Here is a 22,498-nt window from a genome sequence, read left to right on the forward strand (position 1 = left end):
TACTCGCTGTAACCTCATCTTTTATATTTTACCCCCAACAAATGGCTATTTAATTGTGTTTTTGGGCACTGAAATTAACTTAAGTGTATTTTTTACTAAATGGTTGGGTTTGATAAAGAGTTGCACTAATATTGTGCCACCATTCAATTCTACAGGGTCTTTGCTTTCAGAAAATATATACTGTTTGGGGGTTTTAAGTAATTTTCAGGCCTAAAATGTGGATTATAACGTGTGTGCAAAAAACACACACAAAAAAAGGCCATGGCAGAGGAAGGGTTAAAGTGTATTTCCACTTTTGCCACCATAATTGAGAAAACCCCAAAATAGGTTTGTTATGCGTTCCTATTCACACAGCATCTATAAATAATAAAAAAATATATATATTGCTTACCTTTTAGATGTGTTTAGGTTGCAGCTCTTTGCATGCTCCTCTCTCAATTTTAGTAACAGCAACCTAATAGAAAGAATTAGGGCAGACTGAGTGTCTCCTCATTAACATACAAGGTCTTTGGGGTTCTAACCCTTTGTTAGGGCAGACAGTCCTGCTCATCTAATTTACAAGTGATAATGAAATCTGCCAGCACAGTACAGACAGTGATAATTATTTGAAACAAAACTCCCCTCAACGCCCCAGACAGTGATAACTAAGCACGATTTTTCGGTCCTGGAGTTAGCAGAAAGAGCATCTAAAATATGTAAGCTTTTAATTTGTTGCAATGCATTGTAAATGGGAACAAACATAAAATAGGTGTTACTACAATTTGGCTGCAAAAGTGGAAATACACTTTAAGGTTGTGCAATATTCTTTACATTTTTAAACATAGCAGTGTTTTTCCAGGGATATAATCCCAACTATCACTTGTACTTCTCCATAATTATATATCTTAACTTAAATGTAGTCAAAACCTTTTGAGATAATTACTGATGATCTTCAGGAATGCATTAATAAATACTGCTTTAGGCTGTCTCTGAAGATTGCAGATTACAATACTGTCAAATTGCACACCATGATTTTAGCAGGTTTGATATGATGGCACTTTGACCTTCTATAATGCAGCAGAGCAAAGAATACTGATGTTTCAATGTATAGTCATTCCCTAATTGGCCACTTCACAGTCTGTTGAGTATAACCCCAATTAATATATCTCTTGCTTCTGTATATACAAAGGAACATAGTGGAACAGATGTGTAAGATAACATCACTATTGATGTATTGTAATTTCAAATGCATCACAGTGCCTTAAATTGAAATATAGCCTCCGCTCTTATGCAAAAAATGTTCCATTCACTGCTGATTGACAAGCATGTAGATTGCCAATCAGTACCAGGCCACACCTAGTTCTGCTCACTGCTTTCTGGATTGACTGTATTGCCTTTGCTGCTGAAACCCTCCAACTGTGAGCTGCAGTGTCAGGGAGGGGAAGCGTGTGAGACACAAATAAACAAGGGATTGGTTCAGTCAGGGAAGGTAAAGGATGTGTTTTTGTTTATTTTATGAGGCATGTGCATCACATTATAACTAAATTTGGAACTTTTTAGACTGTCATACAGGAGCCTTTGGTTGTAATTTAGCTGTAATACCCTTCAGAAACAATTTGACAAAATAAATGTGAATTAAGCATCTGAATCAGATGTCTTGCATCCACAGGTCTCCTGAGAGCTGAGGTCAGTTATTTCTAAGCCATTGCTTTTTTTTTTATTGCGGTCTGAAACTAAATGTGGTTAATATACTTAGAAAGAATTAAGATTTTAATCCAGTAACACACCCTCCCTGGATTAGCATCATACATTTCCATGGCACCACAAATCACACCATGCATCCTGGCCGTGTGTTGGTTGTTATGGTACTGGAAAACGGACCGCCTGCACCATGAAAACACATGACTGTGCAGCGCCATCAGGATTTATGATTAAAAATATGGGATAAACTGCGTCTCTCATTGAACCAAATACGGGATGCAGCATTTTACTTTTAAATGTCATTTTATATGGGACAGGCAGCAACCCTAATTGTAAACATAAGTACATGTAGGTTTAAACCTTGAATAGATGACATTTCGTTTTCTAAAGCACTGCACGTCAATCGAAATGGCCTTCTAAGTAACTGATTTGTTTTTACTTGTTTCTATCCCATCTCAGGGCTGTTATTCTTCTTCAGTCGCTGTTATTCTCCTTCGACTTTGCAGCTGCTTTGCAGCTGCTTCTACTTTGCAGCTGCTTCTACATAAATCACTTACAACGGATGCTGCTTCTTGATGTTTAAAAGTTTTACTTTCCTACAGAATCAGCTGGTTTCCTGAACATTGGTCCTGACTTCCTGTTTTAGAGTGACTCCTTTCTCAAGTTTAGTGCTATGCAGTCACCCTTCTGTGTGCTAGTAAGCTGTGTGTGTCTCCACAAACACACAGCAAATCAAACTACTCCTCTCCCTCCCTGGCCCCCTCTCATCCCTTCTCCAAGCTAGTAGATGAACAGTTGCTGGATTCTGCTCTGTTCTTTTTTTACCTTGTACTGGACAGGAAGTTCAGGGAAGCTTAGCTGAGAGACTTGGAAGCAGCTGTTCAGAACATACTTATTTTAAGTGTTTAGGCAAAAATGCAAAGCAATAGTTTGCTGGGCAATGTATATTTGTTTGATCTGGATTCATTGTTGAAAACAAATGTGAGAGTTTAATGCTACTTTAAGTGAGAGGGTGACAAAGCAGGAGCACAGTTGGGAGACAGGGGCAGGTCTTTGTCACCCTACAACAGGAAATGCCTAACAAACCTTTTATAGCAGGATCTCCAAGCAATATTTTAATCAAACCTGCAGATTTAAAATGTAAGTTAAAGTTGTATTCTCCACCTTGAGGTTTCTATGAAAAATGTTTCAGATCTCCAATCAGGAGAGGAAGGGGAGCATTGCTTATCAGAGAGCTGTAGGTGGGACACAGCAGGCAGTGCGCTGGACTGCTGCAGAGAGACCACTGCTCTCACACAGAGGATAGGCAGCGGTCTGCCTCTGCAATGTACTGTGGGAAAGCATTTCTCTTCTAGAGCAGAGTGGCGACTAACATAAGAAAACATTAAATGGGAAATGCAACTATTACTGTTTTGCGGCACCTGGATTTTAGCTGCACAGTTTGGGGTGAAGCTATAATTGGGCTTTAACATGGGTAAACTCATATGTGATTTTAGTGATGGGGTTTATATTTACTTTAGGTCCAATTTATGTTAAAACTTGTGTATGGATGATTTTTTTTCTTTTGTAATTATTGTGTTGCTATGTGATTGCAACGTGATTTAGAGCATTACTCTATATAATTTGATGTGTGTTAACCTACTGACAACGGCAGGGATCCTGGAGCAGACAATTCTCAGGTAAGCACTCCTTTTACTTCCCGCAGACTGCTAAAACATGGTTAAAGTGCACTAAGTGTAGTTAAATATTTTCTGACACCATTTACAGCAGATTTTCCTGGTGTGAAAGGATTATTAATTTTATAACAGTCACCGGATGTAAAATATTCTTTCTGAGGTAGCAAAGAGAAAATTATACGATTAATATACCCAGCGGTGCTGGTGGGCTGATGTTATAAATAGCCATGTACAGTGCTAGTCGTGTTTCCATTATCCCATGACTGGACTCCTAAGATACCCCTGTGACACCACTAAAGCTGGAGATTCATAGGGTCCAATCTCCTAAAATATGCACCTCACTACCTTCAAATCCCTAATGTCTCAGGAACTGCATTAAGATCATTAATAATGGTTAAATTGTACTCATACATTTTTAATCAGCACTGAGTTCAGAAATATTGAAGGAATATCCCCACATCAAAGTATATTTAAATAATGGCCACGGGAGAAGCAAATCTAAAATCAATCACTTAGACGTAGAAACATACAAGCAGTTAGTTTGTTAAAGCAAAAGGTATGATGTATAACTTCATAATGATTATGAGATTGAACTAGACTTTTATGATTAAAGAATAAGAATAATGGCAGGCTGCTTCAATCTAATTTCAGATAATACAGTATATTAGATATGGGCCCATGTCTACTAAGGGGAATTTACAATAGTGAACACGTTTGTTACTTTTTTGGGGGAAAGTAGAGTGTGATGGAAATAATGTGGCATACCATCTGTGCTGCCCCACAGCAACCAATAGGATTCTTCCTTTTATTCACCAATACAGTGAACGCAGAATCTGCTTGGCTGCCATGAGGTTACAGAATTCTATGTTCTTCCCTTTGATTCACTCCCTTTGCTCTGCTTCATAACATTTTGGGTCTACTAGGACTTTTTGCTGTTTATTGCCAATATTGTCCTTAGATACCAAACCGCAGCCATATAGAAGGTGTTCAAGTACTGAATGTGCTCTCAAATAAGACTTTTTGGTCCATGGACCAAAGCATGGAAGCCCCGAAGCTCATCTGAAGACAACATTATCACTGCTGGATCTGAGAATTCTTTAAACACCTGGAGCACACATAAGAGTTAACGGCACCCTGTTTCTTTACCTCTAGGGAGTCTGGTTTGGCAGTAAAATCTGCACAGACAAAGTGACACTGTGACAGTCCATAGATTTATACAAGGACAAACTGCCTCTTACAAGGGTGACCCAAGGAACCCATCTGCCTTGTGTTTAGGATGCAGCCTCCGAATTGGGGTCCTCTGCAATCAATATTCATAAGTTCCTGCTGTAGTCTGGACCCAAGCAGCAATCTACAGAAGAAGGCAGACTGCAGGTACCACCAGACAGCAATGGATAACATAGACTGGCATGCAGCCAATCTGATTTGCACTGTACTTTATGCTCACCTGGTCATTTAAATAGATGGAGTTCCATGTAACAAAGCACTTACCAGCTTATACCAAAGCAGCATTGCTCTGTCTGATGGCCAATGCCCCCCTCTATACAAATGACAGATTTTAGTTATGAATGTATTGTAAAATATCACAATCTATATTACCTGATCTGTTTTAGGACATATAGAACACTAGACATATAATCAGTAAATAAGCAGTATATGCATAGTTGGAGCCAGGCAGCTCATCATTATCAGCAATACAAAAGGGAGAGAAGATCATAGAAAGATCATAGACACATCATCACGTTCTGCCCTGACAGTGGCATAATAAAGCAATGTGACATCCCATCCCTGGTCATGCTGTGTTCTCTCATTCACCTGTAGAGACATTTTGCTGTAATGAAGGTGTCAGTGATCGTCCATACACCTGAGATAATGACAGTCAGGGCTGGCAGAGGGAGAGCACAATCAATGAGAGATGCCATTTGATTGTCACTTCCCTCACTCTGCGCTCCCTGATGTGTCTCTGATCTGGTCTGCTTCCAGTGTGTGATGCTGATACTGCTGCTGATGAGGATGATGATGATGATGAGGCTGGGTTGGCTCTGATATCTGAAGCTGCTGTACACACCAGCATTCATACGATGATCGAGTCGTCTGAGCCCAAGGTCACTGGGACAAGAAACCCTGAGGAAAGGCTATCAGTAGCAGCAGCAGTAGCACTGGCAGTCTATTGCAGGGGGCTGCAGCTCTCCAGTCCTCATCTCCCCTCCCCAAAGACTGATGAAGATGTGACACTTGTAAAGTGTGCTGCATGCTGCAGTGTGCCTGATCCGGAGGCTGAGGATGGTGCACTGCTTGTCCGAGGGCTCGGCGGTGATCGCAGCCCTGCTGCTGCTCTGCTCTCATCTTCTGCCCGAGTCCCAGGCTGGCTGGAGCTGCGGAGATCTGCTGTGCGGAGACAAGGAGGGCTGCTGTGTATTCGGGAACGTCAGCCACACGGAGATCAAATGCTGCAAGCTGCCCTTCCACACTTTCCTGGACAACGTGGGCTGGTTCGTCAGGAAGCTGTCCGGGCTGCTCATCCTCCTGGTGCTCTTTGCCATCGGCTACTTCTTACAGCGGATGATCTGCCCTAGCCCCCGCAGGTACACCCGGCCCCAGCCGAGGGGGCAGAACGGCCCGGGGCTGCTCAACGAGACCAGCTCGCAGGACTCGCTCATTGATAGTGTCCGGCACCTCTCCGAACACGAACTGCGGATCATCTCCTCGCCCGTCTTCCTGCAGCTGCCCAGCTATGAAGAGGTTAAATACCTACCCACCTATGAAGAGTCCATGAGACCAAACCAGGTCATCCTGCCGGTGTCCCAGATCCCATCCCAGCCGGGGGACAGCGCTGCCACCGGGAATGGGACATTGCCTCCGTATTCACACTGAACCGGCATGGGCCAGGAACACACAATGCTCAATTCAGATTTCAGACTTCCTATAGACCTAATCTATATGCCCCCTTTGTCCTGCATTGTGCTGTAATGACCAGCCTTGGGCAACCTGAGGCTGATCTGGGTCAGTAACACATAATGCTCATCAATTCAGATTTTTTTCAGCCTTCCTATAGACCTAATCTATATTCCCCCATGTCCTGTATTGTCCTCTACACTCCATGCAGTAACTGTACCCCTTTATTGTCCCATAATGTCCTCCAGTGCCCCAGCTGAATAATTCATATTCAAAAATGACCAGCCTTGGGCAACCTGAGGCTGATCTGGGCCAGTAACACATAATGCTCATTCATTTAGATCTTTTTTTTATTCTGTGGCAGCCTTCCTATAGACCTAATCTATATGCCCCCCATATCCTGTATTGTCCTCTACACTCCATGCAGTAACTCTACCCCTTTATTGCCCCATAATGTCCTCCAATGCCCCAGCTGAACAGTTCATATTCAAAAATGATCAGCCTTGGGCAACCTGAGACTGATCTGGGCCAGTAACACTTATGCTCATTCATTTAGATCTTTTTTTGTTCTATTCCAGCCTTTTTATAGATCTAATCTATATGTTCTAGTTTCCAGTATTGCCTTCTGCGCCACTTCATGCAGTAACTGTACCCCTTTACTGCCCCATAATGTCATCCAGTGTCCCAGCTAAACAGTTCATATTCAATAACAACCAGCCTTGGGCAACCAGTTGCTGACCTGGGCCAGTAACACTTAAGCTCATTCATTTAGATCTTTTTTTATTCTGTTCCAGCCTTTTTATAGGTCTAATCTATATGCCCCCCTTGTCCTGTATTGTCTTCTACCTTTCATGCAGTAACTGTACCCCGTTATTGCCCTATAATGCCCTCAGTCCTGTCACTGTCCTCCAGTGCCCCAGCTAAATAGTTCATATTCAATCATGACCAGCCTTAGGCAATCTGTGACTGATCTGGGCCAGTAACACTTAATGCTCATCAGTTAACATCTTTTCCTATAGATACAATTTGTATGCCCCCTTGTCCAGTATTGTCTTCTGCACCCCTTCATGCAGTAACAGTACCCCCTTATTGTCCTATAATGTCCTCATTCATGTCATTGTCCTCCAGTACCCCAACCGTTTATTTCCTATTCAATAGTGATCAGTCTTGGGTAACCTGTGGCTGATCTGGGGCAGTAACACATGTTTAATAATTCTTTTTTTCTTTTTTGTTCTGTGCCAGCCACTTATTGTCCCATAATGTCCTCATTCATGTCATTGTCCTCCAGTACCCCAGCTGAATATTTGATATATTTAAATAATGGTCAGCCTTGGGCAACCTGTGGCTGACCCGGGCCAGTAACACATAATGCTCATTGGTTTAGATGTTTTTTTTGTTCTGTTGCAGCCTTTATATTGATCTAATCTGCATGCCCCCCTTGTCCTGTATTGTCTTCTGCAGTAATTGTGCCCCCCTCCCTTATTGTCCTATAATGTCCTCATTCCTGTAAATGTCCTTTAGTGCCCCAGCTGAATATTCAATATCAGCCTCATGATCAGCCATGGGCAATCTGTGGCTTTACAGCGGTAGCTGAACTACAACTTCCATCCTGTCCTGCTGCTCTGTAACAGGGCATGCAGACATTTTCAGTTGCATTGCAGCTGGACAGACACAGGTTAACTTACCTCTATTATTCATCAAGGCTGCAGGTAAAAGCCTCCATTAAAGGAAGACGTCCCATCTGTCGCTGTGTAAACTTAACGGTCTGGCTGATCAGCAACTGGAGGGCCAAATGTATTCTGGAGTTGTATACACTGCAGCAAACTTGACTTTTTTACAGTTTTGATGTAGACACAACCGGAAGTCAATAAGCTCAATGTTCTGATTTAACAGTTGGGATCCATTACAAAGCATTCTTCGGTAGTAAGAGCAGTGAAGCTAAAAGGCCTAACCATTCTTTGTTTTGTGCAGTCCTCGCTTCATGTCTATGTGTCCAAGTTATATGCTGCAGTGGTAATGCTCCTGCTGCATACACCACTCACCTTGCAGCATCCATATCTCTTGCAATACTCTGTTGCATACATCTTTATTTGAAACGCAGATTCTATGTAGTAGCTCATTTTGCACTGCTATCTATTATGATCTACATACTTACCTCTAGCCTCCTGACTGCAGTTTTACTGTAGGTAATACTTGGCAGCTAATGGATAATCTCAGCTGTGCAGAGCTCCCCTCTGGACCCATATTGCCTGTTTTCATCATCAGCCTTGTCATGTCCATTTTGGAATGCAACCTGCATTTTCTTTCTGCAAGAACCACGAATGGTGGATTTGCACTCTAGTATAGTGCACTATAGCACTTCTATAGATTTTTCTGATCAGATCCTTGGTTGGCCACCGAGGAACTTTCCCAATTCCTTGGAGAGAAAAAAAGTTTGAGGATTTGCTGCTGTAATTCTGTTTTTTGACTTAATCGGATGCAAGACTCAGCATTCTGCAACCAGTCTCTGGCAGAAGCCTTTGTCAGTAGAAAGACTACTTCCATCCTTTACAGGATAATCAATAAACTCCTAGATATCATTTTGCTAGAAACTCCTGGAGTGGGACAGAGTTCTGGAAACAGACACAATGAATTAACCTTCACATTACATCTTGTTATCTATTAGTTATATCGCAAGTGCCTGAGATCTATGTTATTCTGTCTGACGTACGCTTTAATCACTTTGCTCTCCTGCAGGCAATAAGGCACTCTGGAAATCACAGAGTGAGGTACTTAGGATGCGTTTACTACCATAACAATCTGCTAGTGATGCTATGATGGTAAACTCCTTTGTGCCTTTATCTGAAGTTTTGTACTTCAATATATATATAAGAACAAGCATACAAGCCATAGACTTCTGTCAGGTGCCTGACTAACCGCTGTGATAAATAGGAGATGTACAGCAAAGTTCACAGAATGGTGCAGGAGGGTTTCTAGGCTGCGGAGGTCTGATGTCCATTGCACTAGACTACTCAGACCAGCAATGCACAGAGAAGCAGTGGATGTGGGTTCTAATTGCCAGAAAGGTACACGTTGTCTTTGTAATACAGAAAGATGTAGGAACACACTGAATGATATGCATTATTCACAGCTTGGTGACTGCTTTGCTTTCTGCTTACACAGTCAAGCCAATTTAAGAATTGTATTGGTTTTGGCCCCATATAGTAGGAATCAAATGGTATAATAATTTGAAAATATTGTAGCACAAGGAGTATTTGTGTGGAATAGCTCAGGAAAACCAATCAGAGTATGCCTTTCATCATTCTGCAATAATCAGGAGAAGAGATGACTGCTGATTGCTTTATGTGGGGCACCACACATTTCTCCTTGTCTTGTTAAGCAACTGACGGGCATATTTATATTAAAGTCAAATGTGCCTGAATATGACCTCATTCACTGACCATGCTCTAGAATTGGGCCTATAGACTCATGCTTGTTTGGTCTAAAGGGCTTACGCTAGCCTATGCATATGATGATATAAGCTAGAGAGATGTAGTCTTCGTTTTGTAGCGTGGTGAATGTACGGTGATAATTGAGCGGGAGCTGGTTTGTATTGGTAACAACGGTGTTGATAGAATCAGTGGTTTGCTTTTTGAAAACTTTGAATGTTTAAAGACTGATTAATGTGACTTTGGCCAGAAATAAATATGGCAAATGTTACTGACATCTGGATTTCCCATTGAACAATGGGAAATCCAGATGTTGGCTGGACAGCTTTGAATGTGGCTTAATGAGGCGTATGTGGTTTTTAAAAAAGGCTACAGATCTTCCTACAAGTGTTCAGGTGGCAAGAAAAATATAGTGTAAGGTTGGAGAATTTGCTGCTAAATAAATATGCCCCTAGTATATAGTGTAGAGGTGCTCAGGGGGATCCAGGAAAAGGTTTTATGGATTCAATAATGGACAGATTTAAATCTCTTTAGATCGCAGTATCTCTGGAATTTCCAGAACAACGGCCGCTCTTAAATTTGCTGCCTCCTAACAGTACCCCATAAAGAGTTGGACTCTGTACTCAGAGTGGTTTTCCACTAATAATAACAAGTGGACCCCCGTTTGAGACTTTTCTATATACTGTAGGAGCACATAGGTTTCCTCCAATTTCCTGCTATACGGGCCCTTTTTCTGCTGGATGAGATTCCACCGTATTTTGGCTTCTCCATTCTAGTAAAATGGTGCTCTTATGAACTCCGTTGTATTAGAATAGAGAGGTTTTCAGGGCTTATTAACAAGGTAGGGAAAAGATATTGCCAAGTGCTGTAACCTATAGAAACCCATCAGACTTTATCTTTCATTGATCTGACTACAGCAAATTAAGATGATTGGTTGATTTTGGGCAGTTGCACTTTGCACACCTTTCTGTTCTATGGCCTGCTGTAATAAACAAGCCCATTAGTCTGCAAAGACCAAGTAAAAAATTATAAGGTGTAGAACTGATTGTAACTTAGGAGGAGAAGACAAATGGCGGGAAAGCTTGGCAGAATCCCTTGGTATTGCTATGAAAGGGGTTTGGAGCCGAGGTGCATCATTTTATATACAGAGCACTGCTTCTTTAGTGGATCATCGAGAGGAGGAAATATTGTAGCTCGTTCTGCCAAAATATTATGCTTGCTTCTGGCAGTTTGACAGCCATAAACATAGATGGGTTTTGCTTATTACCTCTTTCATTCATAAAAACGTAAAAAGAAACTAACAGCGCATTGACCTCTCACTGCCTTCTTTAGCACTTATTGGTTTAGCTCAGGCCTTCCAAATGGGGAAACATTTGAAATACATTTCTGTACATTTGTATCAGTATGATTTATTCTCCCAGTAGATCTTTTTATTTCTTAGGTGTCAGATCTGAATGAATTACCTTTGGATTTGACGTGTGTAAATGCTGGTCCCTCAGATTGTTTGGCAGCTATTTTATTCTGATTCAGTGAGAGCTTGATCTTTAAGTATGGGTGCCCTAAACAAGGTGCCGTCCTATTTATGTCAGCCATGAACTTGATTGTGCTTAAAGATTAGATGATACTGAGGCAGCTAATGGTGCTATTGTTGCCAATGGGATGGTTATATAGCATTTTGTAATTAACGTGGATCTGTCACCTACAAACTGCGGGGTAGCCATTTTGTGTGCCCAAACCATAGACAGACATCCTGTAGCAGTCAGACATTCCATATACATCACACCACAGCGATCACGTACATTTACACATTCATTTTCTACAAATGTGCATTTCTTTTCTCAAAGGAACACTATTCAGTTACCTAAATGACTATGACCAATGGCTAAGCTACAGTCAGAGTGAAAGTGACATGTATGTATACAGTCTAGCTGGAATAAATAAAGCATAAGTCATAGAGTTGCTGAAATACTCTATCTATCTATCTATCTATCTATCTATCTATCTATCTATCTATCTATCTATCTATCTTCATACAGTCAGTCCATCTATCTATCTATCTATCTATCTATCTATCTATCTATCTATCTATCTTCATACAGTCAGTCCATCTATATCTATGTATGTATCTCTCTCTCTCTCTCCCTCTCTCTCTCTCTCTATTATCTCTCTCATCTCTCTATCTATCTATCTATCTATCTACCGTGTTTCCCCGAAAATAAGACACTGTCTTATATTTTTTTTGGCCCAAAATAACACACTAGGTCTTATTTTCGGGGTAGGTCTTTTTTTTTTTTAAATATACAACACACTACATGTATTCATGTACAAAAATATGGTGATCAGGGCAATCAGGGGTGTTGGTACCTTTCTAAGAGCAATTTGCTAACCAATCGCTGGCCAGAATGAGCGAAGCGCACTTTCACTATCAATTCCTCACAGGCGGAGTGCATTTGGTATCACTCCGCCTGTGACAGGAGCCGGCGCTATAGAGGAAGCATAGGCTTATGCGTCTCTGCTCCCTCCGCTGCTTATATTTTAGCAATTCACAAAAATAGTACTAGGTCTTATTTTCGGGGAAACAGGGTATCTATCTTCATACAGAGTCTTCTCTCTCTCTCTCTCTCTCTCTCTCTCTCTCTCTCGCTCTCTCGCTCTCTCGCTCTCTCGCTCTCTCCCTCTCCCTCTCCCTCTCCCTCTCCCTGAAAATCGCTCTCCAAGGCCCTTTGGCTGAGATCACATGACCAGTTGCTAGATGATGGTCACATGATTAGCCCCCAGGAGAACATGGAGCAGAAGTTTCTTCAGGATAGATATTTTACTTATTCTATTACTGATCCCTGGCAAGACTACTAGCATGCATGTAGAATAACTTTATATGCGTTGGTGTGTCTGCTTCAAAGCTGAATTCCAGATGAACCGCTAAATGCTCAAATCAAATACATACAGCTACATACTATTTCACTTGCTGAAGGATTTGCACTCCAGTTCATCCTTTCCTGAGATTTAGACAGCTCTGCCACACAGCACAGCCCTGTCTGGCAGGACAGAAGACCTGATTTTTCTTGGCTGCAGTTAAACAAGAACTCCGGGCATAATCTTAACCCTTGCAGTGGGGCTACCCCCACACTGTAAGGGTTATGTATTTGTTTTGAGCTAGGGACGAAAATAACAAAGATATACTCACCTGAACCTCCAAGCTGGCTGTCGGCTTCTCTGGTCCCTCCTGCCGTTCTCTTCCTCCGCTCCAGCGATGGAATGTCCCTTAGTGTCCTCACGTCCTATACACTGTATAGAACTTGATTTACAGGACCATAGACCGCTGAAGCGAAGAGGGAACGAGCGGGCAGGGACCATTCTAACAGCCAGCTGGCACTAATAGTCAGGTAAGTACATGTTTTTTATTTTCGTCCCTAGACCAAAACAAGCTCTTAACCCTTGCAGTGCGGGGGGTAGCTCCACTGCAAGGGTTTGGAATAATTATGCCCAGAGTTCTTCTTTAAGTAACAGTTACATGCCATGTCCCTCTCCCACCCTGTGAAAAGAGAAGCAGCAAATAAATGAGTTAATCTCTTAGACACTTTGCTGTCTCCTCCTTTCAGCGTGTTCCTGTTTAGCCCATGAGTACTGCAGCACAGTTGATTGGCTCCTTGTCCTGGTTCTCTACTTCTCACTTTCCCAGTTTGATGTACAGACAGGGCCGTCCTTACCTTTCTCGCCACCTGGCCGGCCAGTAGAAGGGGAACGAACTGTCATCTGGGCAAGAGCCAAGCTGTGCTGTTAGTCACCTCCCGCAATGAGATGCTGCCTCATTATGGGGACGCCTCTGTGCACAGGGGACTGCATGAGGCTGATACCAGGTCCAATGTATGTACCTACACGCTTACATTGTAATAAATACATTAATGATGTATGAATAGATACAGAGCTGCTACAATATGTGTCTTTTCTAAATGCCTGGTGTCCAGCTCTAAGTTACCCACACACAAAGGGTGATTATATTTCCATTAATCAGATCTTCAGAAATCACATTCCCACCTGACATGTGCACCCACTGAACAGTGCAGACCTGCAACACTTCATCAGATCTTCTGTGTGCAGAGCTTGATAAATCAAGCAAGATATATTAATCTGTTCTCAAATTCCCCCGCCCCCCCGGCCAAGACTCCAAACGGATGCATTGATCTGGAATAGACCGGGCAATGGTTTCGTTCACAAAATGGCTTCTTCTACTTTGTACTGGTTAATGGATCATTTCTAATCGATGAATGTAATTTAAGATTTCCCAGTGCTCCAGCCAAGATCCCAACCTTCAGCACTGATCTAATGTCATCAGTTCAATGGTAGCACTGCATTGGAATCTTGATTCAGTTTACTCCTCATAAACATCCCCGGTGACATCTGGTGAAAGGCCAATTGAACTTTCAGTTGAAATCAGCAAAATACATTCCCTGTGCATTAAAATAAAAGGGGCCAATTCACAAAGCTAAAACACCAGGATAAGGATCTTTATTTAACAAAACGTGACAGTTATTTTCTCTTGTGCCCAATGAGATCTGAAACGAACAGTCACATGGCTAAAAATAAAGATCCTTAACCTTGTGTAAAGCATTGTGAACAGAGCCTAAGGTGTTCAAAGTCTTACAGTGTGTATCCTTTTAAAAACAGCCCCCAGCAGGTTAGAATAGCCTGTGTCCTGCCAGCATACTGCAGAGAAGGAACCTTGCTCTCTGTGTGGAAGCAGGGGTCTCTCTGCTGAGGAATGGCATGCCCCCTGCCAAGTCAGAGCTAGAGCTCTCCATTTAACATGGGGCATGAGCTTCACTGATTAAAGATCTCTAGCTCTGACAGGGGAAGTGTCATATCTCTGCAGAGAGACCACTGCTTCCACACAGAGAGCAATGTTCCTTCTCTGCAGCATGCTGCGATGGGAGAGGCTTTTCTACTCAGGATGTGGCTGCTTTCATAGAAAGCTAACTGGAAGACTATAATTGTATTTAGCTGCTTTGACGTGAATGTTCAATTGGGCGTTAAGTCTCGGTAACGGTTGACTGATGTTTATGAATACATTTAGTAAAGCAGGTCAGTTTGAATAACTGACATCTCTGATTGTTTCATGCCTTAGTGATGTCACAAGTTTCTACTAAATGGTCAGGCCGGGCATTGGCTCAGCCGACAAAATGGTCTCCTCGACTTTGTACTGGCTAATGGAAAATTTCTATGAACGAATGTAGACATGCAAAAGCAGAAACCTGTTTATGTACTTGATTTTAAAGCTAGCTCATATGCCCTGTATTTTCTTTCGTTGGGTTGATTGGAAAGATTGTACTGAAAACATGCAATATGAGGGAAGAGAATAAACTATTTTTTAGAATTTGATGCCTTTCTGGTCTATTAATAGCGCTTTGAAATACCATTTAAACCAATGAAAGCCTTGATTAAAGTTTGGAATGTACTAAGCTCACATCTAAGCTAATTGTCTATGAGGTGCATGGCATTTTTCTGTTATCAAAAGAGGGATTGGTGAAGATGAGCAATTCACATGTCTTCACATTGTACCATACATACAAAGAAACCTTGCCTACATACCAAGCCTTAGGGAAACGCTGAAGATCCTAGACTGCCAGCCCATGCTTCGGCTCTTATGCAAACATCCAAAAGATCAAGGGGCTGATGTATAAAACTACCACTGAGTATATAGCTAAACAACATTATGGCTACTAGATGGAGCCAAGGAGCTTTGGAATTTCCTATGTTCCTCGGTTCCATCTAGTGGTAGTAATGCCATGCTAATAACATTTGCTCAGCTATTCGCTGGGTGGAAGTTATAAACATCAGCCTCCTAGAGATATTCACTGTGATATATGCTCTCTGAAGCTGCACCTGATTTGAAGAATAAGGGGCCACTATTCTTATGCCGGCCATGTATTGGGTAATAATGTTCACACTTTAATATTTTGCTTGTGTATTGAAAATTTTAGATAACCCTCCTGTTGAAAGTATCACACTGTTGATTGGAATGCGTAGATTAAACCAGCCTTTCTTAACCAAGGTGCCTACTGGCTTCCTCAGGGGTGGCTCGAAATTTTCACACCGCATCATGCCTTTCCCTGATGTTAAGGGGGGCTCCTGATGTAAAGTAGGATTCTGATGTGAAAGGAGGGGGGGGGGTCCGATGTGAAGGAGGCTTCTAATGTGCAGGGGGTGTCTGACTTAAAGGGGGGCTGCTCACTTTTGGTTGTGTTTTTGTGTGGGTTCCCCCTATTAAAATCTGTCCCAGGCCCCTATGGACTGGTATGGATTTTGAAGGGGCCACATGTCGTTTTTTACATTTAAGACTGGGGTGCTTTGAGTCTTTGCATACTTTCAAAGGGTGCCCTGACTGAAAAAAAGAGTCAGGAAACACTGTATTAACTATTCATGTGTAAAGATTTTCAGTAATCAATGTCGGCATGGTTGGCCATTCATCAACATTAGACAGCTTTAAAGTAGTATTGAAGGCTGATAGTTTTTTACCATAATGCATTCTTTGCATTAAGGTAAAAAAACGAACGATCAGCACTTTTTTGTGTGTCCCCCACACACTTACCTGTCAGCGCTGTCACCACCGACAGTCCCTGAAGCGATCCTGTTCCCCGAACTTCCTAGTTGCGGGGGGAGGATACTGAGGGCAGAGGAGCCACAGGGAGAGGAGGAGCGTCCCCTGCCGCAGGGCTGTGTGTGTCTATGGATTCACACAGCACCGTAGGAACACGCAGGCACAGGTGCCTCCAAAGCAGCCACTTAGCTGATGGGGGCACCCGTGCAAGGGGGCGGGGAAATGAGTGCTCCAGGGACCCACTAGAAAATGAGGAATAGAAGCTTTTTGAAGAAAAAGATCAGACGATTTATAAGAGGGTGAGCCTCCAAGATGCAAAAAAATTTAAAAAGTGAAGCTTTAATATCACTTTAACTATCTGAATGTGCTTGTCCTATTGGGCCATTACTTAATCTGTAGGGTATGGAAGTTCAGCCGCAATGACGTACGTCTCCATTATAAGGGAACGGGGAAATGCACTTACAATATCTGCATACATTTACAGATGTGATTATTATACAGCTGCATATTTTATCCTTCCATGACAGATACCCAAGCAGATTATCACCTATTTGCTACTATTATCCTCTTAAAGTGATACTAAACTCAGTAGTTAAATCTTAAAAAGGCACTCAGGTTCCCTAACTATTAATAAAAATGTATCTTATTGTGTATCACTCGGCTGTAGATCCTCAAATGATCTCTGAATTCATACTGACACAGTCCTTCCTACTGGAGAGTGGCTACATTTGTTCCCCATGGTCCCTGTGTGTGTTGTAAAGTAGTCACCACTCCAAGCTCGCTCCTGTGATGAACTACAATCTCATGTTTAGTTAGCTAATTTGTATTGAGATTATAACTCTGAGCTACATTTTGTTTTTAGTTTAGTGTCACTTTAACATTATACATCTCAAAAAACAGATTATCTCCTTTCCGATGTCAATAAAGTCTGAATAAGTGATCATTGGAGCGGTTTCTCTCCTAATGCATTTCACAGATATATGTTCTGCTCCATCAGTAGTTTTGCGAGGTGTTACTAGCGATAAATACAAGATATATAAGAAAAAAACTGTAAAAAGTATATTTCCACTTTTGCAGTCAATGTTGGGAAAACCCCTCCACATGCTTGTTGTGTGTTCCCGTTCACACAGCATACTAAAAAATATTTCTTACCTTTTAGGTGTTTTGTTAGAGCAACCCACATGGCTGAATCCACATTTTCCTGTAGCAACTTCACATTGATCTATCCTTATAGAAAGACTTAGGACTAAAAATTGAGGATTGTTTTTTTCTCATTAACTTCAATAACATACAATGGAGACACCAGGGTTGTAATCCTTTAACCCTTTGTTAGGGTTAAAGCAGTGTTCAGATCTACTTTACAAATTATAATAAATTGAGCCAGCACAGTACAGACAGGGTCCCAAAACCCCTCATAGTCTCTCCTAGCATTACAAGGAAGGAGAAGCAAGCAGAAACCTTAACCATTAAGAAGCCAACAAACCCTAACCCAAGTAAATACAATTTAAACCGCAAGAAACATTTTGTAAATATTTGTTTAGATTATGCTATGTGAATGGGAACATGTAACAAATATAAAATAGGTGTTATCCCAAATCAGTTGCGAAAGTGGAAATACGCATAAAATGATATCTTAAAACATAATACAATTACTATTAATTATATATATATATATACAATTAAAGTTGTGTGGACTCTAGGTCAAGTTGTGGCTGCTATGTTATATCATGGGCAAGTGTTGGAGTACAAACAGGGGGACCCCAAACCAATGGAGCAGACATGAGCTGTCACAATATTACATATATGAATAATAAACTCAAACAGACACCCAAGGAGTAATATATGCTTTGACAAGATCAAAATATGTCAATTTACCTATTCCTTATCACATACAAAATGCGCTGTTTAGCCGCCCCTCCCTACGTCTTTACTCACATGAAGATTAGGTTGAAAATGACCTAATTTGTTAAATAATTAGTGGCCGCTTTCATTTTTCAATGGGCAGTCAGTCGATAGAAGAAGCCATTTCACATTGTTACAAGTTTTGCATAGCTTTGGGCTTTTCTCATGAAAAATGTTGTGTGTCTTCCTGTCTAGCAAACACTCCAGCCCCCACTTGACACATTCACTAATTCTTCCAGTGACTGTATCTGAATTCAGTAATGATTATGGAGGCGATTACAGATGATTACTGATTTGCAGATTGCTCAAAGTAGAAAATCGCAGCCAAAATAGCAAAATTTGATTGAGTCCCTAGAAAAATGTTCGAGTCAGTTGTATTTCTTTGTTGGTCAGCCAGTTCATTCTGCAGAAGACAGAACTAGCTAGATTGTTAATCTCAGTTTAGTTTTCCAAGCATGAAATTATGGACTGCAGAGGTTTATTCCTGTTAATGTGTCTCCGTGTATGTGCATACATTTGTGGCATCTAACAAGCACTCTTAAAATGATACCCAGCATTTATCTGATGAACAACGAAGATATTTTTTATGCAGAGCTTTGGGAAAGTGCCCAGTTAAAGATCGGATTGGAAATAAATGATGTTTACATTTCTTGGCTCAAGAAAGCTCTCTTGTGCTGATTTTATATCGGAGGTGCCAGTTTATTCTCCTTGTTTAAAAAAACAGTTCCCCCTATATTAAATTCTAAAACATTTATTATTACCAAATTTTTGGGTAAAATATAAAAGACAGGATCACGTCGGGTAAAGAGACACCAAACATGTCAAGCCTTAAAATTGCGCATGTAGGAACTTCACCTTTATCTTTAAAAATTACAACAATGACACCTTTTAGAAATGTTTAGTGACAACAGTCTAAGACAGTAAAGTACAACTGAAGCCAAAACATTATTTTTTTTAGTTTTGGATAGAGTCGAGAAAGGTTAGAACACCTGTAAGGTTTTCATTGCTGTCTGGGTCCCAATTAGGGAGATTTATCTCTCTATTTGTCTGGGTGACTGTTATCACTGACAGTGAAAGAAAAATCTTTCAATGGGGACACTAGTTTTGGTCACCCTGCTGACCATCAGGGATGTTATCTCACTTCCTGTTGTGGCTATCAGACAGGAGGTGGAGGGAAATCTCCCCAATGGGGCGTAGACGGCAAAAAAAAGCAGACAGGGTTTATAACCCTCCCTTACTCTATCCAAAAGTAAAAATGTTTTGACTTCGGCTCTATTTTAATCACCGAAGCATGATCTATACCAAATATTATATACAGTGAATACACAACAGCATTCATAAGCATTTTCACCATTTTGGTAGCTATTGATACATTAGTTTAGCAAGATTACATTTTCTGTGATAGATAGATAGATAGATAGATAGATAGATAGATAGATAGATAGATAGATAGATAGATAGATAGATAGATAGATAGATAGATAGATAGATTAAAGCATTCTGTATCACTAATCACATTGAAGTAAACAATCAAACAATAAATGATGTTTGTGAGAACTAGTTCTTGGTACTAAATCAGGCTTTCTGTGTGTGAGAGGCAGTGCTGGGTGATCCAGCATCTCAAGCAGACACATTCACCAGATCAAAATCACAAGCTTACAGATACAAGGTAGAGAGTGGACTGGTGCAGTAAAGCTATTCCTGGATAAAAACTCAACCTGGTGAAGGGCAGTAATTGAAAAGACAATTAAGTGGCAAAGAACGGTCTTTAGATCATTCTTGCTAAAGCAAAGAGCAGAACTGTCAGGAACTTAAGAAACCATTATGAGATACTCCTGGATTGATGGTTTGAGGATCCATTGGGTATGAGACATGGTGTGGATTGGCTTCAGCTGGAGAGCATTATTTTGAGAAAGTGGATATTGTTGGGCGTACTATTCATATCACAACTGACAATAGCATTTTTAGCGAGATAATGCCTGCACCTTAATGCAGCCATCTTTATATAAGCATTGGATAAAGTCAAGACAGCGAATTAGCTCAACAGACTGCATTATTTGTTGCTGGCCAAACAAACTTGGAACATAGTTGTTGCTACAGCAAGCACTGGGGTACACCTGGCTCTAGTGAGACTTCCAACAGAGCATATCACTATGATTTTCAGGGAATGACACAGTCTGCATTATTTCACATTGACATCATCAGCAGACACCTGGAAAGCTTCTCTCAGGAAAGAAAACTCTGAAATTCCTACTGGCCACCAGTGAAAATGGGGCACACAAAAAGATTTATCGGACACTCACCACTGACCACAATTGTAAGGGGTACTTACTCCTGATGGCTGCACTCTGAAAACTGTGCTGTGGATTACATAGTCCTGACTATTGCCCATTATACGCTATGTACATTGCCTAGTCACGACCATATCATTGTCTACATTGCACACTGCATGGTCCATACTCTTGCACTTTAAAACACACACAGGAACTATGGGGAACAAAAGTAGCCCCCCTCCAGAAGGAAGGACAGTGTCAGCACCAATTCAGAGATGATTTGAGGATCTACAGCTGAGTGATACACAAATAAGATACAGTTATGTTAATAGGGTACTTGAATGCATTTTTAACTCCTGAGTTTAGTGTCACTTTAATAGCTGAGATCTCTTATGAAGGGTATTGCATGTTTGATGCACAATACAAAAACATAACAGCTTATGGTTATGTAATAATTATATTCATCTAACTCTTGAGAGTTGCACATCTGTACATTTGTCCTTTTTATAGCAAAAAATATGATCAGGTCAAACCTCCCTACAAATAGCTGGCTAACTGCCCATGGCTTCAAAGAACATTCCCAAATCTAAATGGTCCTTTGTTCATTTTATTTTAAGCACTTAAATGTACAGTAATATGTGTATTTTAGACAATACTCTTAAAAGGAACCCATCATAAGAGAAATATGTAGGCTGTTGATCTCCTTTAAAATATGCTGGTTCCTGTCCATCTCTGTCTTCGATACTCTCAGAATCTCTGATCTGTAACAAGTATGCAGTAACCAAAGTCAGAGGGGAGTCAGCGCTCTTTATCTGCACTGTTATACTGGATTAGTGTTTTTTAAAGTTGTAAAACTAATAGCATGAGAGCCAGGCATTTTTCTGAATGTGCTATAATGACAGCCCTATTTTTTCTGTTCAGATTTCTTTTACCATCTACAGCTAAACTTTTCAAATCTATTCTCACCACAAAACTACCTCTGAATTGGGAATATCAGGACCCAAGTGCCAAAATGTGCCAAGTTGTCTTCATTAGTTCTAAACGTATCTAGTAGCAGAAAATACAACATTACTTTAGGGAATTAAGTCACGATTATTGTTCATATTTAAAAAAAATAATAACGTATTTCTGAGTATGGAATACATTTTTTTGCTGTATTCCGTTGAGAAGATTCTCCTCCACTTGTCTCAGACACAGCAGAAAAGGAGAAAAATCTTAAGCAGGCCATACACCAGTAGAATTGCGTAGAAACATTGTGGAAATGTGTTCTCAAATGAAAGCAATTCTAACAGTGAATGTGGTTTTCATTCGACAACTTCCATTAATTTCAACATCAAACTAAATTTTGAGCGACATTCATCTCATCTCTGATGACATTCATAAATGTTCTGACGAGATTTTTCCTATGAATGTTTGTACAAAAAGCTACCAGTGTATACCCAACTTAAAGTATAATTAAAGCCTCTGGGTTTTTTTTGCATATATCTACTGCTAGCAAGCAGTAGATATATGGCGAAAATGTGAAAATTCTCGGTCGGCCGCAAAGCATCTTGGGGCGGGCGCATGCGCAGATCACATTTTCGGCGGGGAAGGGAGGAGATACACAAGGTAAGTCTATGGACGCGTGCACCCGCATGCAGACACTGTGGGACAGGAAGTGCCAGCAAGCTCAGAGGAGTCAGCGCTGGATTGGAGACCCGCCACAGCGCTGGAGGGACAGATGAAAAGGACAAGAAAGAAGAAGATCAGATTAAGAAACATAATTTAAGGTAAGTGCTGACATTAACATTGGGGTGATGGAAGAACATTTTTGACTTTAATGTCACTTTAACCTCTTGCCGTCCGCCCGTAGTAAAAAAACGGACGGACGGCACTGCAGCATCTGCGGGTTGCCGTCTCCAGACGGCAATTTTTTTCTGCTCGTGCGCGCCCCCTAGCGGGCACGCACGGGCAGAAAAGACCCGTCCAATGCGAACACCCGGTACCGGGTGTTTCACATATAGGCGATCAGCGGGTCCATAGCCCGCCGATCGCCTATATGTGCTCGTT

The 22,498-nt window shown here is 41.2% G+C and overlaps 2 protein-coding genes across 2 annotated transcripts in view; both read left to right on the forward strand.

The window, feature by feature from the left end:
- Nucleotides 1–5,639: 5,639 nt before the first annotated feature.
- Nucleotides 5,640–6,230, forward strand: CUNH3orf80 (chromosome unknown C3orf80 homolog). The gene has a single exon (XM_018553955.1). The coding sequence runs from the start codon at nucleotides 5,640–5,642 to the stop codon at nucleotides 6,228–6,230; it is 591 nt and encodes a 196-aa protein (XP_018409457.1).
- A 3,043-nt stretch (nucleotides 6,231–9,273) lies between these two features.
- LOC108784991 (tigger transposable element-derived protein 1-like) overlaps nucleotides 9,274–22,498 on the forward strand; it is a 26,227-nt gene continuing 13,002 nt past the window's right edge. The window contains 2 exon segments of the mRNA XM_018553956.1: nucleotides 9,274–9,316; nucleotides 13,279–13,455. Coding sequence (XP_018409458.1) covers nucleotides 9,274–9,316; nucleotides 13,279–13,455 — 220 coding nt within the window.

This window comes from Nanorana parkeri, unplaced genomic scaffold (assembly GCF_000935625.1).
Source record: "Nanorana parkeri isolate BGI_ZX_2015 unplaced genomic scaffold, ASM93562v1 scaffold136, whole genome shotgun sequence".
Taxonomy (NCBI): domain Eukaryota; kingdom Metazoa; phylum Chordata; class Amphibia; order Anura; family Dicroglossidae; genus Nanorana; species Nanorana parkeri.

Bases quoted from the DNA above. Each gene is read 5' to 3' on its own strand.
- CUNH3orf80 (XM_018553955.1), top strand. From the start codon at position 5,640: ATGGTGCACTGCTTGTCCGAGGGCTCGGCGGTGATCGCAGCCCTGCTG.